The sequence below is a fragment of the Callospermophilus lateralis genome, chromosome 5 (genome assembly GCF_048772815.1).
Source record: "Callospermophilus lateralis isolate mCalLat2 chromosome 5, mCalLat2.hap1, whole genome shotgun sequence".
Taxonomy (NCBI): Eukaryota; Metazoa; Chordata; class Mammalia; order Rodentia; family Sciuridae; genus Callospermophilus; species Callospermophilus lateralis.
This window is the reverse complement of record NC_135309.1, coordinates 105,974,514-105,999,908: the sequence shown is the minus strand read 5'-3', so window position 1 is coordinate 105,999,908 and position 25,395 is coordinate 105,974,514. Positions and strand designations below refer to the sequence as shown.

Below are 25,395 nucleotides of genomic sequence, written 5' to 3'. Positions count from 1 at the left end.
ATCCCACCAATAATGTATGAGTGTATCTTTTCCCCACATCCTTGCTAGCATTTAGTATTCTTGATGATTGCTATTCTAACCAGAATGAGATGAAATCTCAATGTAGTTTTGATTTGTATTTCCATAATTTCTGGGGTATTTGTTGATCATTTTTATTTCTTCTTTTGAGAAGGGTCTATAGTTTATTTTGCCCATTAATTGGGTTATTTGGTGGTGGGTTTTTTTTTTTTGGTGTTTTTTCAGTTCTTTATATATTCTGGATATTAATCTCTAGCAGAATTTCTAAGTTCTTCATAGCAGGAATTCTATGAATGGCCAATAGTCTTGCTTCCTATATTTCTCAAAACTGTAGGTTACTGGTAAATACATCTCTAACTCATTATTATATGTTTTGTAATCACTTATATACACAGACAGAAACAGGATATTAAAAATGCAATTAATGTGAAAAGTCGTGCCATCTGAATTGTAGTGGGCCATGAGCTTTTTACAGAACTTTCTGCAACTTAATGCTTAAAACATCTTAGAAAGGTATAGACTTTATGGTTTAGCTCCATCTCTTACAAAAGCATTAAGAGAAGGAAAATCTTAAATACCAGCTTGATTTCTTATTTGTTATGATTTGGATCCTGAATGTCCCGCAACAAGTTTATGTGCTAAAACATTGTCCACAATGCAACAAAGTCCAGAGATGATACTTTTAGGCAATGTTTGGATCTTGAGGACTCTCTATCCTCTTGAGTGGGTTAATCTATTTGATGGATTAATAATTTGAATTGACTACTGGGTGGTAACTATAGGTAACTGGAAGAAGTAGGTCCCTGGGGGCATGTCCATGGGGACTTTATCTTGTCCTTGGTTCCTCTTTCTCTTTCTGCTTTCTAGCTGCCAGAGATGACAGCTTTCCTCTATCACATTTTTCTGCCATGATGTTTCTGGCTTGGAGCTAGCTGCCCATGGACTGAACTTCGAAACCATGAAATGAAATAAACTTTTCCTCTTCTAAGTTGTTCTTGTCAGGTGTTTTGGTCACAGTGATGCAAAGTTAACACATTAATTTAACAACAAAAGATAATTCATATATATATATATATTATATGTATTTTATATAATATATATATATGTGTATATATATATATATATATATATATATATATATATATATATATATCTCCCAATATATCGCCTTCACTTTAAAAGTCCAGAAAGTTGGTTTCTTTTTCTTTTTAAACCTGATGATGGTGACTTAAGTAAGATTAGAATCCCTGTTATGAAGGATCTGAATCTTATCTTTCAGATTTCAGTGAGAAAAGAAATGAATTTGGCATTAGCTATTTTTCTTCTTTAAAGGCCTATAAGATTTTTATAACCTATAAAAGTTTGATGGCTCCATGCTCAGCAGAAAGCAAGTAATTACTTAACCAAGGTAGGTGGGAATTCAGGTTAATGGTAAACAGAAAGGAGATATTGAAAAATTTCATCTCTAAAGGGTAAAATCATAAGAGAAGTATACATAAATAATTCATGCAAAGTACAAGATCATAACACAGGAAGTTATTTTCAAAATGATGCCATTATTTCTATTATTCAATTTTGTCTGTATACATACACTGTATTGAATTCACACTGGGGAACCATTCACCTCCCATCCCTATCTCTGCTTTCTAGAACTTTATTATTCCCAAAAGATAGTGGACTTTTGTCTTTCCAGGTTTAAACTCTGTATATAAAGAAAAAGAAAATCAAGCAGTCTCCTGGAAATGTATATAGTTCTGTTGGAGTACACGTAAACCTATCCCTCCCCCACCCCCACTCACTGTTTTCAGAGTCACATCGGTTACACATCCACATTTTTACATAATGCCCTATTAGTAACTGTTTGTGATTCTGCAATCTGTATTTGGGGTAAAAATGGGAGTTCATAACCCACTTGAATCTAATGTATGAAATATGATATGTCAAGAGCTTTGTAATTTTTCGAACAACCAATAAAAAAAATTAAAAAAAACCAAAAAAAATTCTGTGAAAAGATACGCAAGATTGAAAAGTAACCAAAAGAAAAAGAGTGAAAAGACCCAAATTAATAAAGTTACAGATAAAAAAGGAGAAATCACCACAGAAATCCAGAGGACCCTTAGGAACTAGTTTGAAAACCTATACTATGGGCTGGGATTGTGGCTTAGTGGTAGAGCACTTACTGGTACATGTGAGGCACTGAGTTCAATCCTCAGCACCACATAAAAATAAATAAATAAAATAAAGGCATTGTGTCCATCTACAACTAAAAATATTTTAAAAAAGAAAACTTATACTTTAATAAAATTGGAAAATATAAAATAAATAGATACATTTTTTTCTAAACACATACCAAAACTGAACCAAGAGGACACAGAAAACCTAAACATAACAAGAAGAAGCAATGAGGTGGAAGCAGTAACAAAAAGTCTTTCAACAATGGAAAGACCAGAAGCAGATGGATTCTCAACTGAATTCTACCAGACCTTTAAAGAAGTAATGCCAATGCTCTAGAAATGATTCCATGCAATAGAAAGTAGTGGAACAGGGCCGGGGTTGTGGCTCAGCGGTAGAGCACTCACCTGGCACATGCGAGACCCTGGGTTCAATCCTCAGCACCACATAAAAATAAATAAAAATAAAGATATTATGTCCAACTACAACTAAAAAATAAATATAAAAAAAATAAAGTAGTGGAACACTTCCAAATTCATTCTATGAAGACAGTATCACACTCATACCAAAACCAAATAAGCACACATTAAAAAAAAAAAAAAAGAAAGAAAGAATTAAGAGTATTAAAAATCTGTCCTTCAAAGTTCCTGGGGAGACAAATTCCTGAAATCTATAATCTTCCATTCCTTGTAAATTGCCAGATGATAGTGCTCTATGGTAGTCCTTTGTGTAATGAAGCTTCTGGTTTAAATACACACACACACACACACACACACACACACACAATTTTTATATGCACATTGACTTTTAAAATGAAATAAATAAACTGAGAAAGTAAATTAGTAAAAAACTAGATCCTGGGGATGAAAGCAAAGCAATAGTTTTATTATAAGAGTTATTAAGGATTCTTTTACTCCTAGTCCCAGCATTTTTGTTTTGGTTAGAAGACACTTAGAACCTTCTGGTTCCCACTGAGGAAAAGCTGTTACTTCCTTTTTTTAAAATTAAATTATTTATTTATTCTAATTTGTTTTATATGACAGCAGAATGCAATTCATTTCATATTACACATATAAAACACAAATTTTCAAGTCACTGGTTGTACACAACGTATTTTCACACCATTCCTGTCTTCATATGTGTGCTTAGGGTAATGATGTCTAACTCACTCCACCATCATTCCTACCCCCTTGCCCTCTCCACTCCCCTCCCTCCCCTTTGCCCTATCTAAAGTTCCTCCATTCCTCCCATGCTCCCCCAAGCCCCTTGCCATTGTAACTCAGCATCTTCATATGAAAGAAAACATTCAGCCTTTGATTTTTTGGAATTGGCTTACTTTACTTAGCATTATATTCTCCAACTCCATCCATTTCCTGCACATGCCATGCTTTTATTCTCTTTTAATGCTGAGTAATATTCATTGTGTATATATACCAAGGTTTCCCTTTCCATTCATCTACTGAAGGGCATCTAGGTTGGTTCCACAGTTTAGATATTGTGAATTGTGCTGCTAAGTATATGTTATATTATGTTTCAGAAAATAAAATATCCTAAGTGAGGGGTTGTGTTTGTGTCATTGTTTTTGTTTCGTATTATCTTACTTCGTTTGTAGCACTGATTTTCAAAGTGTGATCCCTAGATGAGTGGCATTTGCATCACTTGGGAATGAGTGAGAAACTCAAATTCTCAGACTTTGCAGTCTGTGTTTTAGGTAACTGACAATTGCTAAAATTTGATAGCCATTGGTGTGGAGAACCTGGAAAGCTCCTCTCCACGTGACTCAATCCATTTTTGTGCATGATAGTTTAAGCCACGTAATATGAGGTATGAAGAAGTGATCCCTTGTGCCCCCAGCTACTGTTGCCTTGGAGATATTTAGTGGAGTAACATGGGAAAGTGCCATGCTGCAGAGCAAATGTCAAACTCCAAGAAGGAAGAGACTTTCTGCCAGAAGGCTTCTAGAATACCTCCTTTCACAGTCCCAGCAGCCAAAGTGAGAGGATTAAAACACCAGATGAACAGAAGGTGCTAATGCTGGGCCCTCAGGCGAAGCTACAGCCTGGAGGCACCTGGAGCTAGTCAAGAAGTCAAATCCCAGGGCTCAGAAGCTTTTTTTTTTTTTTTTTTGAGGCAAAAGTTTCAAAGACTGACTTTAGTCATCCTGACAGGAAGCAAGAAACTAACATCCATGTGTGGGCCTGAGATGGTTGTCGCAACCATGTGGGGGAAGGGTGGGCCATATGCTTGTTGGTGAGGAGGACTTGGAGGCTAACACATCGAACTGTCTTCATGATTCTTTCAACAAATACTGAAACGTATTGTTTCTGGTTTTAAGTACTAGAGATCCAGCCATGGACTTAAAAGAGATTCTTGGCCTCATGTCTCTCGTGTTGTAGTTATATTCTGGAGATACTTAAATGGACACTTTCTGGTTTCTAGACTCAAGATTCTGGACCCCCAAAGTGCAAATCCAGGGGAAGAATGCCTTATATAGGAGGCTCATTTCTCCTGAGAGTACTCCCCGTTCTCACCCGTTGTCCTACCTATCTAAGGCGGGAATTTTGCAATTGCTTTCAATATCACCAGCTTCCTGTCCCCTCACTGAATCAATGTCAGATCCCAAGGATTTATTCTTGGTAAGGTCTGTATAATTCCCTCCCCTTTCCCCTCTATGCCCACACATTTCATCTACTTGATATCCCCTAGGGGTTCCATAACAAAATACTGCAGACTGAGTGGCTTAGACAATAGAAACTTATGTTCTCACACATTTGTAGCCTGGAAATGTACCATCAAAGTGCAGCAGGGTGGGCAAGGCCTTCCTCCTGGGATTGCTGATGGTGCTGTCTCTGTGAGTTCACGAGGCCCTTCTTCTGTGTGTGCATGCAGCTCTGGGGTCTCTTCCTTTTCTTATAAGGACACCAATCCTGTTGGACAAGGGCCTCACCTTTATGATCTCATTTAACCTTAATTATCTCCTTCACGGTAAATTAATTCAAATATAGTCACCTTGAAGATTAGGGTTCCAGCATATGGATTTTAAAAAGATAAAATTCAGTTCATAACGATCCCTATTATCTTATTTCTAAATTATTTTTTGTTGATTTTTGTTTTTGTTTTTTGGTACTGATGATTGAACCTAGGGGTGATTTACTACTGAGCTACATACCTAGCTCTTTTAATTTTTATTTTGAGACAGATTCTCACTAAGTTGATGAGACTGGCCTTGAATTTGCAATCCTCTTGCCTTAGTGTCCCAAGAAGCTAGGATTACAAGTGCCATTTCTGAATTATTATAGCTCCTTCTTGGTCCTTATTACTGAGTCCCTTCACTGCCCTTGAGTATGCAACCAGATTCATCTCAGTGAAATAGAACTTTTAAGTTACAGTCTTATTAAAAACTAGAGTGATTTCCAGTGACTAGAGTTTAGTCAAACTCCATAGTCTGACATTTGCTTCCCTGGTAACACCATACCTTGTCAGCCAAAACAATGCTGTTCTTATACCCCGACAAAGCATTTTGAATCATCTCCTTCATTGTTCTTCAAGCAATCGGCGTTCCTACCTATAGGCTTTCCTGTGCATTGTCTTCCCTGGAGTGTCCTTTTTTTCCTGCATTTTTAAACACTGTCTTTCTTCCAGGAGCCACACACTATCTCCTCAGTGACATCACTTCCACCCACAGTGATCTTTCTTTCTGGGCTTGGATTTTTAGTTGAAAGCAAATGTTAACACACTTCTTTTGTGTGTATGTCTATTTCTTGGCCAGACTGTCTGAGGGTGAGTATTGAGTATTTCACTTCTTTGTATCCTTCCATGTGTGGGCACAGTGGTGGTACTCAGTTTTCTCATTGAATGAATGGATGGATGGGTAGATGGAAAAAGGAATGAATGAAGACTCCCTTTGAAAAAGTTTTCTGAGAATCTTGACCTATGTGTCATCTTCTCTGAGGAAACTTCCATAACTTTACTCTAGTCTCTGTCACATCAGCATTTTAAAATCCCTTTATGACCATCAGAGAATTCTATTGTTTGTCCTTTCATCCTCCCAAAATTGAAACAGAGACTATTTCTGACTTGTTCCCTAGTGTTTATTTAGTATCTGATGCATGGTAGGCATTCAATTAATATTTGCTGAATGAATGAATGAATGAATGAACTTAGCATCACATAGTACGATGAGATCTTTTAGAATGGATGGTGTATGCCTAGCAAGATGTGTGCGACTCAGTTAGTAGAGCGCTTATTTAGCATGTGTGAGGTACTGAAAAAAATTTTTAATCCTCCTCAGCACTGAAAAAAAAAATTAACCATGAGGCATTTAGGAAATCTCACACTAATTTAGAAACAAATATGCCTTGTGCTTGTCTTATACATTATATATATTTTTAAAAAGTTGGTGTGAATTTGTAATTTGTACCCTGACTAAGCCTACCTAAAAAACTCAAAACACTATATAAGAGTATTAAAGGAGCATGGAGTTTACTATTTGAAAAAAAGCCAACATTTAATAATTTGGCAAACAGAACTTTCTTTTTCTAGACAATGGTTTGTATTCTAAATTGGATTTTCACACAGGGTGTTTCCAGAAGGGTGGTAGAAACTACAGTGACTTGTATATATAGAAGCTTCAGGTCTTCCATCTTTAAGTTTTAGTATCCTTACTTCAGGAGTTGCTGTCCACTTGTCTGATCTGCTCACTGATTCTGGTCCCACTAAGGTTAGTCTGTGTCTTTATTCACATTGATTCCTCTGACTAAAAAGTTATCCTGGTTCAGGAGGATAACAAGCTCTTTCTCCAGCAAGCCTTCCCCAAGTATCATAACTCCCATAAAAGAATTGACAGGGCTGCTCATTTTTGCTCTTGCACTTTGATACCCATGTATTATGTTCTGTTATATTCTTCTAAGTTCATACCCTTGATTGCCCTATAAGCTCCTTTCTAGTTGGACTGTACCTTGTGTTTCATTTGTATGTCCTTTCATGACTCATTTTGTGAAATGTACTTATAAAACTCCTGGAAATGAATGTTCCACACCTCATAGCCTGATTGTTTGGGTCCAAGGGAATTCTGGGTGAGGAGAAAGGGTCTTCTGAAGTCCCTCTTGGGGCCGATCCAGTCCCTTCCTGTGGTGTTCTTATAAATGGGAAGAATAGATAGATCACTTTTGTCCTATGCAGGGACCAGCATTCAGTGCAATCCATGTTCAATGATGTTGACCTAAGGGCATCAGATGTTGGCTGAATCTCTTCTTCCATCTTCTCTATTTGCATTTTCTACATCTGCCAAGAGAAAATTCTCCTATGGGCCAAATCCTCTCCTTAATTTCATTTGGTCTTTGGCAGAAGAACCAAGAAGTGATGAAACTATAATTAAAAATACAACTCACTTTTACTCTCTTTAAAAAGTTGCATCTATAAACTCTCTTGGTATGGCTATTTTACCATAAAAATGGCTGTGTGTCTTTCTTAGACTTTCATTTTCTTTTTGCCTCTGTCTCAGTGTATATGATTCTGTATTTTCTTTGTAAATGGGTGTGCATTAATTTCTCTGACTTCCTCCATCTCCTCCATTCTTCAATTTTTTCCATCTTTGACCTTTTTTAGGGGAAAAAGCATCTCTGGAAGTCCAGAAAAGAAAACATAATTAGCTAAGAATATTTTGAGGAGAGATTCATATAACCTTACACTCATTCAATTTTAAATAGAAGTTGGGGATAGGCTGCATTGAGTAGGGGACATCTGAACAGAGAATTAAAGGAAGTGAGGACATTAGCCAGGCAAGTATGGATGTAACTGCCTAACTGGCAGAGGGGACAACTCCTGGGGAATGTTGAATCTCTTGGAGAAACAGCAGGGAGACGTGTGTATTGGTGCAGAGAGTGAGGGCAAGAAGGAAGAGAGAGATAAGTGAGAGTTTGGCAGGTGCCCGACTGTGTAGAGGTTCCTAGGCATTTGTAAGGATTTCAACCTTTCTCTTCTCCCCAAAGGAGACTGTGAAAAGGCCATGCTGGATTCATTTTCTTCAAAAGGACACCTGCTACATCCAGTCCTTAATACCTGAATCCAAGTCTTTAGGATAGGACTAGGGAACTGTTGTATTTCTGACAATTTCCTCAGGATGATTCTGATGTACTATTTGGTTTGGGATTGCTCTCTCAAAACAAAAAACACCTCATAGTTCTAACTTAAAATAACTTCATAAGAAGACAAAAACTTTTATGGCATCTTGGATATTGGTGATTTAGAAACTTTGGGGATTTTTTAGAAAATCTCGAGGTTAAGTGACTTGTCCAAGGTTATACAAAATGTAAAACCAGGTTTCATATTCACCCTTCTAACTCAGAGTTCAATGCGCTTTTCGCTGTGCTGGTCTGCTTAATAAACGGTATCATTTCACTTATCAGGTGGTTGGATTCCCAATAAATTCTACCATTAGGAACATGGTCTGAACTCAGAAGCTTGGTATGGTCGATTGGTTGCTTAAATGTTTGGTTATTCAAAGATGAGTCAGATAGCTGCTGTAGCTTTAACCTCTGTGGTTAAAAAATCAGTGAAAATGTATTAATCACATTTTCTGTTTCTTTAGAGAAATTTTGGAAGATTCTTACCATTTTAGAATTGGAATGGACCTTACTTGTTCAGTATCTTGCAATGACTCTGGGTCATAATTTTGAAGTAAGCTCTTACTTAATATCATTATAAAACATAAAAGCCATTCAGCTGACCTTGGATATATCTGAGGTTTAGATTTTTAAATACATTTCTAATTTGGTTTTCTTTCTTCTGATTTGTTTCTTGGACATGTTGCTAAATTTTTCCCCACTTAATTAAATTTTTTTAATATAATGTTGGGTTTCTTGGCCTTGTTCTGTAACTTGGGTCTAAATTATATCTGCAGTGTCTGAGATTGTAGACTTTGCTGTCGTCCTGGGATGCACTGAAGTAGTTACATGGGAATCAGTTCAGAAATCATTTATATAGGCAAGAACTCAGGACTCAGAACTAAGCTGGGGAAATGATTTTAGTGAAATCATTTCTCCTCCACTTCCACGTTTGTGCAAGTTTCAGCGATCAGATCTGTTCCAGCAATGGGGGCAGGTTGCATATTCCCACTGAGAACACTTGGTGGAGATTATAGGGATATATTATTTTTTCCTTTCACTAAGCTAGAATTGGCAGTGGAAGCTGCTTGAGCTATTGCTGCTTTGGAAATGGGAGGAAAAATGTATATCTAGTACATTTCTTCTTTCATCTTCTTTTCCTTCGAAGAACTGACTTTCAGCAAAAGACACTGGTCCCAATATAAAGTGTGCAATTAACCCACTATTTTAGTCAGCTTATTTTGTTGCTGAAACCAGAAGATATAAGAAGAACAGTTTTGGAGGAGAAAGAATTTATTGGGTGCTCATGGTTTCAGAGGTCTCAGTTCATCAATGGTCAATGTCATTCTTCAGGGCCTGAGGTAAGGCCTGAGGTAATGGCACAGTGTGTGGTGGAGAAAAGCAGCTGGGAATATGGCACCAGGAAGCAAAGAGAGAGAGATTCCCTTCACCACTGACAAAATATTTGCCCCAAAGCTATGCCCCTAACAACCCATCTCTTCTAGCTACACCCTACCTGCCTATGTTATCACCCAGTTAATCCCTATCAGTGAATTAATGCACTGATTAGATTAAGGCTCTTAAATCCAATCATTTTACCTCTATACTTTCTTTCATTGTCTCACAGATGAGCTATCAAAATCATAACACCCATTAAAGCAACTCAGTCCTATTCACTAACTAACTACATTGGCGTTATCTGCTTCCCCAAGGCTTATTATTATTATATATATTTTTTGACTGCTGATGATCAAACTCAGGGCCTTGTGTATGCTAGGCAAACAATCTACCACTGAGCTACATTCCCAGCCCCATTTATTTATTTATTTAGGGTACTGGGGATTTAACCTAGGTGTGCTTGATCACTGAATTATATCCCTCAGCCCTTTTTATTTTGACTTTTAAAAAAATTCTGAGACAATTCTAAGTTGTTTAGGGCCTTGCTAAATTGCTGAGACTGGCCGTGAACTTTCGATCCTCCTGTCTCAGTCTTCCTAGTCACTGGGACTACAGACATGCACCACCACGCCTGGCTCCCCCATTTATTTTTAATGTTGAAAGTTCAACCTAAATTTGTTACTAAATGACTTGTACCTTCGTGATTCAGCTCCTAATAGTCTCTACCAAAAGATTGGTTATAAGTTCTATTTTTAAAATTATAGTCTCGCCTTCAAAAGCCTCTGGAAGTGGCTGGTGCTCTTCTCTTCTCTGGGTGGTTTCTTGAGTAATTCCTCAAGAAAACTGAAAATGTAGACATGTGGCATGAGAATTATGGCTCTAAGTTTCAGTATGTTAAAGCTGCCACCATCAGCTCCATGAAGGTTAATGACTGCAATGGGTGCATAGGAGAGAATCACAGATGAGCTTTAGGAATGATTAACTCCTGACTTTTAACATTTCACCAGGGATTAGAATGGAGGCCAGTGTTTTTATAATCTAGCTCTGATGTTGTTTGCTCAGGTCCTAAATGGTCCCTTGGAAGTGGAACAGATGGTAGCTATCAGGTTTAGTTTTAAATGAATGATTGTCCCATATCTGTCTGGACCATTTAATGTGGTGTTCTTATAGGCATGGCCCCTCGGCAGCCAGCAAGGAAACCATGGGGGAAGCCGAGATGCCGGGAAAGGACTGACTTACCCTTCCAGCTACTGGGAGTGCTGCCAGCAAAAAACTCTTGGCTCAGGTGCTAATTTGTAAGGGGAGTGCCTCAGTTGAAGAGAGCCAGCTTGCCCAAGGTCACTGAAGTGGTCTGCTCTTAATAACCCATCCACAATCCACGTGGGTGTGGGCCTATATAGGTCTATTCTCTCAGTCTAGGACACTCCTAAGTATCATCCCATTTTCAGAAGCCTTCCTGCAGGGAAGCCTGAGGCTAGGTCAGTTTTCTCTCTGCTTAAACTTTCCCCTCCCTCCTCTTGCTTTCTGTCCTTTCACAAAAGTTGATTACAAGAGCACTTTCTAATAAATATTCTGCCTGTTAAATACCATTTCTGAATCTGCTTCTTGGGGAAGCCAATCTGTGCAGAAATAATATGAACAATTTGCTTGTACATTTGAAAATGTAGCATAGACTTTTTCCAAATGAAGGTTTTCCTGTCATTAAAAGAAAAAGACAACAAAAATGCTGAATAGAGAAGTAAAAGTAAAAGAATAAAGTTAGACTAACTTTTCCCCTTCCCTATCTGATTTTGAGATTGGGAGTGATATCTTGCTTTTCTATGAAGGTTAGAAGCCATCATTCGAAGTCTTCAATGGGTCACTTCAAGAATTGATGGTATGGGGAAAGGACAAGAAAAATGAAGATACTATTTCTAATTGAATACTTACTACTTTGGGCTTTGCATCAAGACTTTGTGGTTTTGCTTTTGGCCTTATAAGCAATTCTAGATAAAGTCCTTGAGTAGACCATCTCAGTATCTCCCTTGTGTCACTATGGCTGTGGCAGGAACTACTGAAGAAGCCCATGAGTAAGTGGGCAGTGGTTCCTGACAGCTGTAACCCAGAATTCACATCAGGGAGAGAAGGAACAGCAGCCTTGTTTCTAAAGGCATTCTTATTCTCCTGCAATGAAGCTTAGTGGAGTGAAGGAAGCATTTTTGACTGTTTAGCCCAGGGTGTGACAAAGAGCAGTTCAAAACTGGAGGCTCCATGGGGTAGAAGTCAGGGTGAAAATTTAGTGACATCCAGGGAAGAGGTCAAAACTCAGGGAGAGAAAACCAAGAAGCATGCAGACAGCTTCTTTCTGCTCTTCCCTTGAATCTTCTGTGGAAATTTGGATTTCCACAGCTGTGTTTAAGGATTCATTCCTCTGCAGGGCCTTCCCATTCCTTGGCATGAACTTCCAAATGATGAGTAGACAGGGAATGGGCTTCTGAAGCCTGGGCCACCATCCAACTTAAGCCTTCAGAGTATGTGGGAAGGTGGGGTGCCGGTGGGGGTTGAGCAAAAAAGAATTGTATTCTGGAAGTGTGAGGTCTCCCCTTCATCACCTTCACCTGAGTGTGTTGACAGGCAAGTAAATCAGTTGGGTGGGCCTGGGTTGTGGGGTCCCTATTATTTCAGGAGGGACAACCTATTTTGCTCTGGGATGTACTAAAAAAAGTGAGGACTTATTGAGGTCCTTGAGGACTTATTGAGGTCCTACTCCGGCTACCCAGCCCTTCAGGGCTTGGCCAGGGGTGTGTGCCTGCAGGGGACTAGGGACTGAGGCACTAGGGGGCGGCGTCGGGATGGGTGCAGAAGGGACAGGCCTCTGGACAGCGGAGCAGGAGGGGAGGGCGCTAAGGCGTGGTGCCAGTTGCTGCGCCCTGGGGCCCGGGGCCAAGACGAAAGGCGGGGGCACACTCTGCCCAGTCCCAGAGCCCGGGGCGAGGCGGGAGGGGCTAAGGGGCGCACCGGAGTCCGGGCGGTGGCGCCCGCGGAGCGGGGGCACCTGAGGAGGGCGGTGGGAGGGAGCGAGAAAGGAGGGAGACACACTCAGACTGAAAGTGTGAGGGGCTGTGCTGGCCGGCGGGCGGGCGCCCTGGCCCGGGGCCGCAGGCGCAAGAGCCCGGCGTGGTCGAGCTGGGCGGCGGCGCGGGCCGAGCCGAGGGAGGAGGGGAAGGCGGAGGCGCGGGGAGCGTGTTTGGGGCGCCGCGGCGGGGAGGGTGGCGGCCGCCGGTGCGTGCGGGGCGCTGTGTGTGCACGCTCTCCCGCTCGGTGAGGAAGATGGGCCAGAAGGGAAAGTTGGGGTGACGCGCGCAGCTCCCGGAGGCTCGGCGGGGGTCATCGCGGCGAGCCCGACGGAGCGGCGGCCACCACACAAGCCGGGGGGCGCGCAGTCCAGGCGCCCCCGCCGCCGCGCCCGCCCCCTCACTGCAGGTGGCAGCGGGTGCGCTGGGTCCGGGCGGCCCTGGGCTCGGGCGGGAGCGCGGGGAGACCCGGCCGAGGGATGGGCTGCGCCCCTAGTATCCATGTCTCGCAGAGCGGCGTGATCTACTGCCGGGACTCGGAGGAGTCCAACTCGCCCCGCCAGACCACCAGTGTGTCGCAGGGCCCCGCGGCCCCCCTGCACGGCCTCTTCGTCCAGACCGACGCCGCCGACGCCATTCCCCCGAGCCGGGCGTCGGGACCCCTGGGCGCTATCCGCGTCCGCAGGGCCCGGGCTGAGCTGGGCAGCGGTAGCAGCGCGGGCTCCGCAGCCCCAGCCGCGACCACCTGCAGGGGCCGGAGGCGTCACTGCTGCAGCAGCGCCGAGGCGGAGACCCAGACCAGCTACACCAGCGTCAAGGTAAATGCTAGGCGCTGACACCGACTGGTGGGGGTCCGCCCGCCCCGTCCGAGCAGGGTTCCCATGGGCAGGGGGCTCCGGTGGAGTTGAGGGGCCGTGACGCGGCTGGTTTGGGGAGAGTGTCACTGAGGAGTTTACTTTTCATTTGAGGGGATGATAAGGACCCAAGAAATGGGGACTGAAAAAGACCCCCAGAGGGGTTGAGGAAGAGACCTAAGCTGATCTTGGGGCCAGATGGAGAAAGGAGCGCAGTGGGAAGCAGTCGGGGTGGCCTGTTTCTCACTGGGGGAGGAAGGCTGTGGCTCGGGAGTATGCAGCAGCAGGGTTGGGTATATATCATTGACAGCATTCAGGGTAAGTCCAGCTGAATGAGATCCGCCGAGCTGGATTTGCATGCCTTGTAGGTAACTGATGCAGACCTAGTACCAGGATATGGTAGTGCCTCCTATTCAGATTGTTACCTGGGAAAGCCAGTCAGGCCGGCTGGAATCTCAACACAGGGATCCAGCGCAGGGATTTGTGAATGAATGAGAGTGTTTGTGTTTTCAGTGAGAGGTAGGAAGAGATAGAGGAGCAATGTGGAACCTGTTTGTAGATTTTGCATTTCCCTGGGTTGGCTGTATTGTGGTCATAAATGAGAGAATCCAGCCATGAGTTTGGATTGTCAGCAAAGCTACAATGAGGGGACATGGTTTCTAGTACAGTTCGGCTCTCAGAAGATGAAGATTTTGCACAGACATTTGATCTTTGGGAAGAGGAATTGTGAGGAAGTTGAAAAAACACTTTAATGATTAGTAAGTAGATATTTCTTAATGTCATTTGAAAATTATTATTCTAATAGTGCAGTCCTATATGTTTTCAAACTACTAATATATCTAAGAATATTTTCATTGTGTCAATTTGGACATTGGGCCTTTTCCCTTATAACAAACAATGACAATGGCACAATTTGCAGAGGAAGTGTGCAGAGGAAAAAAACAACACATCTCTGTGACAGGTTTTTTTTTTGTACCAGGAATTGAACATAGGGTGCTTAACCCCTGAGCTGCATCCTCAGCTCCCTGCCCTTTTTATGTTTTATTTTTAGATAGGGTCTCTTTAAGTTACCTAAGGTCTGGCTAAATTGCTGAGGCTGGCTTTGAACTTGCGCTCCTCTTCCTCAGCCTCCTGAGTCACTGGAATTACAGGTGTGCGCCACTGCACCCAGCCATCTCTAAAACTCAGTGTTAGATAGACATAGCTTTACATGGCCAACAGATTATTGGGAACCATTCCACAATTCTTTGGCCAACACACAATTGAATATTTACTAGTAAAAACCTTGTTCAACGGTTGACCTGGTGTGAGGAGGCTCTGGACTTCATTGGATGAAGTCAGCACACAGTAGAGGAGTGAATAGAAGGGGTAGTGTGTGCTAACTTCAGTATGGAAGACCAAAAGCTTCTTTTAATGAACTTAATCTTTTAAAAACAGCATCTGATTTTGCAATATAAAACTTAACTGATGTTTATTTGTAGGTGCAGTGTTTCTCTGGTAGTAATCATAATCACCGTTAGAATAAAAATACCACCTATTGAGCACCTAGTATAAGCAAGGAACAATCTTCCTTTCTTATTATTGTGTGTTAACAGTGCCTCATTGGCAGAGAATAATCAAAGGGCAGAGAACTGGATTCATGATGGTATTATTTATCGATCACACGTTTGTTACAAAGGCATATGCTGAACTCTATATAACTTTGCTCTTTTTGGTCCCTGCTCCATTTCCTGACACATAAAGTGAGCTTTAGGAGTCATTTCAACCGATTAAAATGTTATTTTTGGTGATAGCATTAAATTGGGACGTTATAAGGAAGGACTATCCTTTTACCTTTTTGCTGAAAAGGACATTTGAAGACCTGAGGCAGTAGTTCAGAATGGTGACTGCTCATGAACTATGTGGTCCTTTTTTTTCTGGTTGCTCAAGAGAAATTGTGCATTTTTGCCTTCCAGAGTAGCAAGGACCTCACTTTAGTACCTGGCAACTCTAGCCACTCTGTGTTTGTTTAGTGAGGGAAAGAATAATGAATGTGTTTCCATTCTATGTGTTTTAATGCTTCCCTCAAGAGGCTACCTACAGATCAAATGGAGTAAAAACTAGAGGGAAAATTAGTCCCGATTATTAGCAACTAGAAGAAACTTATATAAATCTCATTGCTACTTGGCTTAAGTGTTCAAAGGCTTGACCTGGGAAGGAATTTAACTCATTTTGTTTTACCAACAAGATTGTCAAATAAGAACTTAATTCATTCCAACCCATTACTAAGAATGTTGGAAATGAAACTGCTGCCTCAGTGATTCCACACGAATTTGCATCGTGTAGATCTCAGGAATTATATATTTGAAATTAAATTTGAGACCAGAGTTATTTATACAGATCATACACCATTTTATCACATAATTGCCCTAAAATATTTAATAGTATTCTTTTTAAGCTGTGACTCAGTGTTGCATTGTCTTTTCTAGTCTTAAAGTTCATGTGTTCTGTACCCTTTTGTAGATGAGATAATTTTATAAAAACTTTACTTTCATTTCATTTTAGAATAAGAATTTTTTTTTTTTTTGGCCTTAAGAACTTGAGATAGTTTTTAAAAAAAGAGTTTGAGATACTTGCTGGTTGCTAGCTATGTGTATCTCCACCCCTTTCTAAAAACATTCAGGTAGAAAAATAAGGTCTTTGCTATTTGGTTCTATTTATAGTGGTGGTGGGTTTCAATACTTTTTTGCTCTTTGTGCATCAATTATAAACAAAACCCTCATTATCTACTTGGGCTCTGGTGTTCCCCAGAGTGCAAATATGTGTGCTTGATCTCTTTTTCTTTTTCTAGCAATAATTCATTTCATTATGCTTTTAGAATGATAAAGCATTATGATGTCAAACATGATGTCAACAGGAACCTTCTTGAATACCTAATTGGCAAAAAAAGATTATAAACATTAATAATTCATATGCAGTACAATGATATCACATGGGTTTCCATTTCTGGTAAGAAGTTAGATTTGTCTCCCAATTGCTGTAAAACTGCAACTTCCTAGCAATTTATCTCCCTCTTGCTTGCCTTTTTAAAAATAGTACTCCAACAGGAGAATCCTGCAGGATGCTCACTCCTGATATTGTGCCAGTTTTGTAATTCATGTTTGGAAATCCTTAGAGGAGATGGTTGAACCTCTCTCTGGGAGGAGCCAGGGATTCTTACAAATCTTTTCTCATACCAGCTGTTGCTATTTGGGAGTATCCAGGACTAAGCAGCCAGTTGTAGTATAGTTTTCATTGTTGATATCATCAACTTGTAGAAACCACTGTAGAGGTTAACTGTTTTGTGGATGAGACTTGAGAGATTTTTAGTTTCCAAGTGACTATGCTGGTAGCCAGCATCTCCAACATCCCAGGCTCCTCCATGCATTGTATTCATTTATTTATTGAGCCAATATTTAGTGCTAGGAATTCAGGAAATATACATGGAATTTGGTAAGCAAAGCCTAAGAGGAGGGTAAGACTCTTGCAAAAGGATGTGCCTAAACCAGTTTTTAGTGACTTCGACAATATATTCCATGGCATCCAAGAATCAGGATATTCTCATGTTGACTCTGTTTAAAAGGAAAATAAATAAATATTTTTTCTGAGCTTATAGTCATGTAATATCATTGAGATACTATTTGAGGGAATGGTGAAGATATTTTAAAAAGTCATTTTTTGTTTGTTTTTTAAGTAAATATTCACAAACTTCAGTGTACACCAGAATCACATGGAGGGCTTATTAAAATACAAACTGCTCACCTCACACCCAGAACTTCTGATTTAGTAGGTCTTTGGTGGGGCCTGAGAATTTGAATTTCTAGTGAGTTTTCAGGAGATGCTAATATTGCTGATCTGGGGGCCACACTTTGAGAACCACTCCTATTAAGTGAACTAAATTGTTTTGTTGACCAGATGAATTAGGTGGGACTGCCTGTAGCAGAGAGTAGAGTGCCACACTGCCTGTATTTGGGGCACTAATCATAGACCTTCATCTCAGTTTACTTTTGTATGGGGAACCTACCATCTCTATTTATGATGTCAAATTCTGAACCCTCAAGTTTGTCTGCAAAGTCTGTAAGTGAGGAAGGCACTGGACCATGTAACCCATTTGGGTTTATGAGTTCAGTTCTCCATAGAATCCTTTTGGGTTTGCACTTCTTTCCCCTTAGAGTTCCTCATTTGCCTCTGCTCTGGAGGGGCCATGTCTACATGATGGGAAACTGCACGGCAAGGAAGGAGCCTAAGAAGGGGTTAGATGTCTCATGCTCCAGGCCCATTTTCTGTCCTCAACTCTTGGAGTTCTTGCTAGTTCTTTCACCCTCATTTTTCACTTTAAAATGGAGCAAAAAGTTGGGTTAGCTCCAGTGACTCCTGTAAGTTGCTTTAGTAAAGCCCCAATTTACCTTGGCCATTGCATGTTTTTTCATAGTTTCACCCCTGCTCCTGTCAACACACTGATTTAGAGCCAGTAATCACATTTTCCTAGTTTTTCACTGCTTTCATTAATAGTTACATTAGTTTTTAAGGACAATCAGGTAATACTTTCTTTTGATTCCATTAAAAAAGACCTCAAGCCAGAAAGTAACTATATAGTGCAAGCTTCCAGCTTTTTTTGATTGAAAAAGGTCCTATCGATGGTTTGTATTGAAATCCTACTCTGGTGACCATCTTGGGTCACCAGAGTGGGCAGGGAAAGGGTGGGTAGGTTCTGTGGCACCAGACTGGTGATAGTTTTAAGGCTAGAAATCCAAATAGGAAGGAGGGAGTGAACCTACAGCATCAAATAGGAAGATAAAGTGCAGAGTTTGGAAAACCTTTGAGTTGGGAAGGAGCACATGAGAATTTTAGGGCCGGGTGGGCAAGTAAAATCTAGAGCTGATGGGTTCCCCAAAGATGAAGGCTGCTGAACCAGATGGAGACTTCAGATTGGGAAATAGAACCTCTTTGCTTTCCGTTCTCTTGGGTGCTCTCTGTTGAGGATGAAGAGCTCAGATTGGAGGCAGCAGTGACTAATCAGAGGGCTATAGATAAACCCTGCACCTGGATGAAGTGAGATTAACCAATTACACCTTCCTTGTTCCCTGATCAGACAGTGTCTGGGAAGGAAACAGGTTATAAGTGCAAATAAGTTCATCTGAAAACAATCTCATGGAGGATTATTTCAGATGTGCTGGCAGGATGAAGAAAGGCCAACAAGTGATGTGCAGCACCCGAAGACTAGAAAAAGAGGGAGCTGTTCCCATGCTAGAAGGTCAAGAGGTAGTAGTTATGAGAACCAAAGGAACCAAATCTATAGGACAGGGAAGGTCCCAGAAGCTGTGATCTCAAGGGGAACAAGTAGTGTTTGGAGGGAGCGAGGTAGACGGGGAGGGAGCCAAGGGAGTAAATACCTCCATGTCGCTGTCTCCCCCCACCCCCCATTTTTCCTTTTTATATTGCCTTCTCTTTCATGGATCTTCTGCCTGTACCTTCTTTTGGCTAAACACATCTGAAAATCAGCCTGTTGATTTTGATTGAAAAAGGTCCTATCGATCAAGGTTTCCAGAGTACAAGGCAGGGTGGAGAATGGGTCTGGAGGGGCAAATCCTGAGCATAACCCATTGGCTGTCTGTGAAAATTGTTAAGAATTTTTCAACATCGTTAGAGATACCTAGGTACAGATGAACACAAATTAAGAGGGGCATCTTTGATGGTTGTCTAAAATAATGGCATATAAAAATTTCATTGTTTACATTCCTTGTTTAATGACTTATGATATTAAAAAATATATCCAGTGACCTTTGTTGGAGATCTCTAAGTTGCTATAGACATAGTCTCCTCCTGAGTTCATGATTCTCTGACTCTGATGAGATGTGTTTATATCACTTCCTCTGTGCCTTGCCTGCTGCTCTTCTTTACCAAGAAACCAAAATCCAGTGGTTGGTGTGGAGAAAGAACACAGTATTCCTCATGAGAGCCTGGAGAGTCAGTTTCATTAGTTTAGTCCATTTTTTTTCTCAGTTTGTACTTCCCCACTGTCTACAACCTTCTCCCCACAAAAACTAAATAAAAACTACAAAAAAACTTTGCAATTTGTTTATGAACTGATATTTTCAATAAAGGATATATCTTAATACATATTTTTAAAATAGTAAAACGTACCCTGGAGTTTTTTACTTACTTCTTTACCAGGTGAGATCAACCAATTACACCTTCCTTGTTCCCTGATCAGACAGTGTCTGGGAAGGAAACAGGTTATAAGTGCAAATAAGTTAATCTGACAACAATCTTGGGATTGAACCCAGGGTGTCCTATGTGGTGGTCAAGCACTCTACCTCTAAACTGTACCCCACTGTTGCTGGGATTTGTTTTTAGGTGGGGTTACCTTTATCTTATAATGGAAAATCTTTGTAGTTAATTATGTTTTAATAGAGATCATTGCTTTTTTAACAAATTGTACTATAGATTAATTTAGAATTGGCTACTGATGGCTCCTCCCCCATTTCCTCTCATCTCCCATTGGCAGATAAAACCACTTTTATTTAGCATTTCCTTGCTTTATTCTATACCATTGATTGACTTCTTTTACCTCCCCATTTCTGCCTCCTTAGGGACCGTCCACACAAAAATAGTTTGTGACATGGAGTTATCTTACTCTGCTGACAGTTTGCTTTAAGAAGCTATTTTACTTTTGGATAATCCATCAGTGAAAGAAAATAATATTTTGCGATTGTCTTTTGTTTCCCAGGTGATTCAAGTTTTCATGCATGGTTCATAGATTTTACAAGATAAATAGGGTGGATATAATAACGTTAGTTATTATTTAAGTTCTTGCTATTTGCTGAGCACTTTATATACCCCATTTCACTCAATCTACTTTATTTCATGTAATGTACAGAGCTACAAATTATTATTTCCACTTTAAAAGTGAGGAAAATGAGGCTGCAAGAGGTGGAATAAATTGCTCAAGGTGAGAGATGAAATTTGAATGCAAGCTTATTTGAAGCCAATCCCAAGGTTCTTAACTGCTGAGCTTTATGGCCTCTTACTACATGATCCACTCCTTAGGTGAGGTGCCACCTGGGACCTGTGGACAGCCAGGCCCAAGGCTGATCTATGATTGGTGCTAAATGCAGAGTTATTTGGAGCAAAGAGGTGAAGCATGTCGGGGCATCAGAGCAGGGTCTGTGGGAACAGTTTTCCTTAAACACATCCACTGTCGCCTCTTCTGTGAGCTTAAATGGGTGTATGGTTTTGAGGTTAGTGTAGAATATCTGATGCACTCAAAATTCAAGAAGTTTTGGTACAACATGCCATTATTTTCACTGGACTCAATGCTTGACATTTTATAAGTGCTGTGCTGTACAAAGAGAAGCTGCTAATAGTCATGTGTTGCCATTATTACCATTTTGGTATATAAATGAGATTCGGGTTATTTAAATATTTTTGAAATAAGGTATTGGAAAATATATCCCACACTTTCAAGTAGATTGATTTGGCTAACATAAACAAACTGGGCTTATCTAGAGATGTGTTATCTGGAAGGTTTGGAAAACCACAACCATGGACCAGGATTTGATCTGTTTCAACTGGATTTCCAAAGGTGAAGGCCCAGGGGAATTCTGCCAGTTGAATGCCCATGCTGTGGTTTGGGTTCCACGCCTGATGGGCCTGCACAAGCAGAATATCAAGATCAGAGTCTTTGGTGTTATCTTGAGATGGTTCCACATGGAATCTTTGTCTTAAACCTGTAACCTGGAGTCTAGGTTTGCGATTGCTTAGAACCATTTTGCATGAGTGCTGCTGGTTTTTGTATTGCTGCATTTCAGGTGGTGTCAGATATAGTAGGTTGCTGGGAAAGTTTTGCACTGTAAATCTAAGACCTGTTTTCTCAAATAGGAAGGTATAATAATTAGCTTCAGGGACCCAGTTGCCTGTGTGAATCACGAAACTGAGAGAAGACCCTGAATTCTGAAAATTTTTATAGAAAGACACATGAGAGACTTTTAAGCAACCTATCATGCAGGGGAACATAAAAGAAAAAAAAAAAAAACAAACAGGCTGCATTTTTTTTTTTGATGTCAGAACCACAAATAACATTAAAGCTCTGGAACTGGAAAATGACAGAATTCACGATGGATAGGGCTTTTGTCTGCTCCAGGGTTCCTGCTGAGGGACCCTCAAGCAATAGCTGTGGCTAAATGGAGAGCAAAGTACATTTATGAAGGTCAGCAATGGTCCAGCTGTCCATGACTCACCCACGGTGGTCTCTGGGCCAAAGTGGGACTTTTTTTTTTTTTTTTTTAATTTAAAAAACTGATAGTCTTGCCTGAGAAACTGGGTGACTGTGAGAAGACCAAACACCACCAAAAGTCTTGAGCTGAACTGTAATTGGAACTAGGAGTCTTTTCCCATAATCAAGAAAGTATAATATTTAGAAAAAAAATGATGTTTAGAAAAAAATAAAGACAGAATGAAGCAAAGTATAAACTTTGTTAGTGGCTGTGCAAATAAATCCATAAGGATTTGAAATGATACTAAACATGCAAATAAGCAAAACAAAACAAAACAAAACAAAAGCAAAGCAAACAAAAAAACAAAAACCCTCCTTGGCACTTCAGGAGAATACCAGGGAATTAACTAATTTTTTTGAAAACTAGAAATAACAGGAAAGATGCATGCATTTAATCTGCCTTTCCTATAGAAACTGTGTCCCAGGGAAATCAACTAGTTGGTGAGAAGTTTCTCTTTCTAGAAATCTATTCCAGCTAATAAATTAGATCGAATAGCAGAACAAGAATATTACCATTTTACAACTCATGATAACTAATGGTCATAAGCCAGGATCACTAACAAGGGTTAGTATCACGGAAAAGACAACATGTTTCCTGATGTGCGAATACAATGTCATCTTAAATATATCTTACCTAATAATAATTGCTGGCAAAGATGTGTAGGAAAAATAACACATACATTATTGGTTGGACTGCAAATTAATGCAACCGCTATAGAAATTAGTATGGAGATTCTTGAAAGACTAGGAAGGGACCCACCATGGGACCCCAATATACCTACCAGTCTTTGACATTTTACCCAAAAGAACTGAAGTCAGAATACTATAGTGATACATGCATACCCGTGTTTATAGCAGTGCAATTCACAATAGCCAAGTTAGGGAACCAGCCTAGATTTCTGCTAACAGATGAATGGATTTTTAAAAATGTGGTATATAGACACAATGGAGTTTTACTCAGCCAAAAAGAAGAATGAAATTATGTCATTTGTGGCAAATGAATGGAACTGGAGACTATCAGGCTAAGTAAAATAAGCCAGATTCAGAAAGTCAAGAGTCATATGTTTTCTTTCATATGTGGAAGTTAGTTAAAAGGAATAAAAAAGTCATCTGACAAAAACAGAAGGGAGAGTAGAGGAAGAGGAGTGTGGGGAGGGGGAAGGAAGGAAAGGCAGGGACTGGAGAGTGAAATAGACCAAATTGTGTTCTGTGCATGTATGAGTATATCATAATGAATTCCACTTTATACGTAATTATAATGCACTAATAAAAATGTATTTACCTCACCCTCACCCTCTGAAATTGAGTTATCATCTGATTCAACTTCTAACTAACTACTAGCTTCTGGCAAACAGTAGGGAAGTGTGTTAGATGGGCCATAGGAACACATCACGTGATACAAAGATTGGGGGAAATCTACACAACACACAACCCAGATTTCTCAACAAATAAATTGCAAGTGGAAAAAAGAGAAAGAAAGGGAAACTCATAAATTAAAGGACACTTAAGAGACATACCAGCCAATTGTGATGAATGGATCTTAATTGGATACCAATGAACATAAAAGAATAGTTAACAAAACAATTAGAAAAATGTGATTGATATCTAGTCATTACATTTTCTCCTATATAATGTTTGGTGATTTTTTTTTAAAAGCGTGCTTTTAATTAAAAAAAAAACCATAATGGAATATTTGTAGGTGGAACAGAAAGTAAGTGCTTTAATGAAATCAGACACACCCCTATTTACCTGGAGGTAAAGTAGCAGGATGGAAAGAGGACAGTAGAGCAGGTGTAACTCTGAATCCCTCACTGTGTCATCTTGATCATGATCAAGCCTCGTGAGCCTCTGGGCCTCAGCTTTGTCCCTAGAGTTATGGGGTTAATAACGCCACCTGAGCCCCTCACCTCCTCAGAACGGCAAGGACTACTCCCTGATAATTACTCCGTGAAGGGACTGCCCAAGTTCTCCCTCACCTGCTTCATCACCCTCTAATTAAACCCACTTCTCCCAAGGGACACTTGCACGAAAGAAACCATTTCTAATTCAATTTTATGTTTCTCTCATGGCAGTATTGTTTCAACAGTGTAAATATATCCCAGCAACACAATGGGTTAAATACTTTTTTTGATTAACCTAGAAACCTAAATGCCACATAGAAAATTGTTTCTATATGAAAATCTTTTGCTAATATCAACTGGGTGCCTTTAAACATTTTGTATGTCATATAATCTGCATGTAAAAGTGAGACCTGCCTTTTACACTAATCCAAAGCATTTTCTGATTGATTTTTAGGGTTCAAAGTTCTCACTTTTGACGCACAAAAGTTCTTCTGGCCTTTGGCCCCATCTTTTTCCTTTATGAAAATCTGAACCAACAAGGGGAAGAGAAGAATATATCTGTGACATTCCTCCCTACCACTCCCCTGATGGAGGTCAGACTAAATGGACCACACACCCCTTCCCTCACCAGTTCCTCCAAAAAAAAAAAAAAAAAAATGATGGCTATGGTCTGAGGTGACCAATCTCAAGGCTTTACAATCCTAGTTGAGTCCCAGGTCACTAAAGAGAAAGGCTTAGTGTCATTTCAAATGCTTGAACACAATATGTATAAATCCGTAAGCATTTGAAATGACACTAAGCCTTTCTCTGTAGTGACCTGGGGCTCACAAGGATTATAATATTTGCCCATTTTAGATTGGAGGGAGCTGATTCAAGTTGGTGAGGCGCTTGTTTTGAAAAAATAGTTCCAGCTAAGTTGATTAAGTTTTGTTGTTATTCTTAATATCTTCTTTGTAGACAGGGTCTCACTGGATATCCTGGAACTGGAGGCATATCTTGGTGTCCACTCTGCCATCCTGAGGCATTCCAAGGCCCCAAACACCATGGAGTCTTTAAAAGGAGTCATTTCACAAGGCCTTTCTACAGCTCCTTTCTTGTAATTTTTGTGGCTACCAAAGGGCAACCAGTGATGATGGAATCGAACTCACTGGCCACAGTTGAGTTCTTGCTCCATCCTACACAAATTTTGCAACCTTGGAGAATGTATATAATCCCTCCTCATAGGATGAGTATAATACACTGCCAAAAGGATTGGTATAAGGGTGAAGGGGAACAATTCCTGAAAATTTCCTGCTTTATATTGGGCACTACTCTAGGTTTGGGGGATTAAAAAAATGAATCAAACAGTTTTGTCTTTCAGCAGCGTTCATTCTTTGCACTCGAACGATGTTGCCATCCATTGTAGCAAAGCACTGCACTGAATGTTGGCAGGAGTTAGGGGTTAGGGACTGAGTTCTTTGAGAGGAAGCACTACTACTGGGGAAAAATGAATGGTGAGCCTGAGGAACAAGTCCCCACGGAGCAGACAACTATGTGATCACAGATACCATCATATTTAGAGGCCATAGGCGAAATTAAGGTCAGGCTTTTTAAGCCCAGAGCTAAAGCTGCCAGATTCACAGAGGATCCAAGAGAACTGATTAAGAATGAACTTGAAGTTTG

General features: G+C 40.3%; 1 protein-coding gene across 8 annotated transcripts in view; it reads left to right on the top strand.

Annotated features, from left to right (window-relative positions):
* The window catches only part of Pde8b (phosphodiesterase 8B), a 237,580-nt gene that overhangs the window by 17,266 nt on the left and 194,919 nt on the right, over nucleotides 1-25,395 (top strand). For 4 of the 8 annotated variants that reach the window (XM_076857099.2, XM_076857098.2, XM_076857103.2 and 1 more), the window contains exon 2: nucleotides 13,258-13,563. The exons of 2 other annotated variants lie outside the window; for them this stretch is intronic. In XM_076857099.2, the coding sequence (XP_076713214.1) occupies nucleotides 13,258-13,563 (306 nt within the window). Of the gene's footprint in view, nucleotides 1-12,914; nucleotides 13,564-25,395 lie in introns of those variants that run through there. 2 more of the 8 variants (XM_076857106.2, XM_076857101.2) reach the window with 1 other exon arrangement.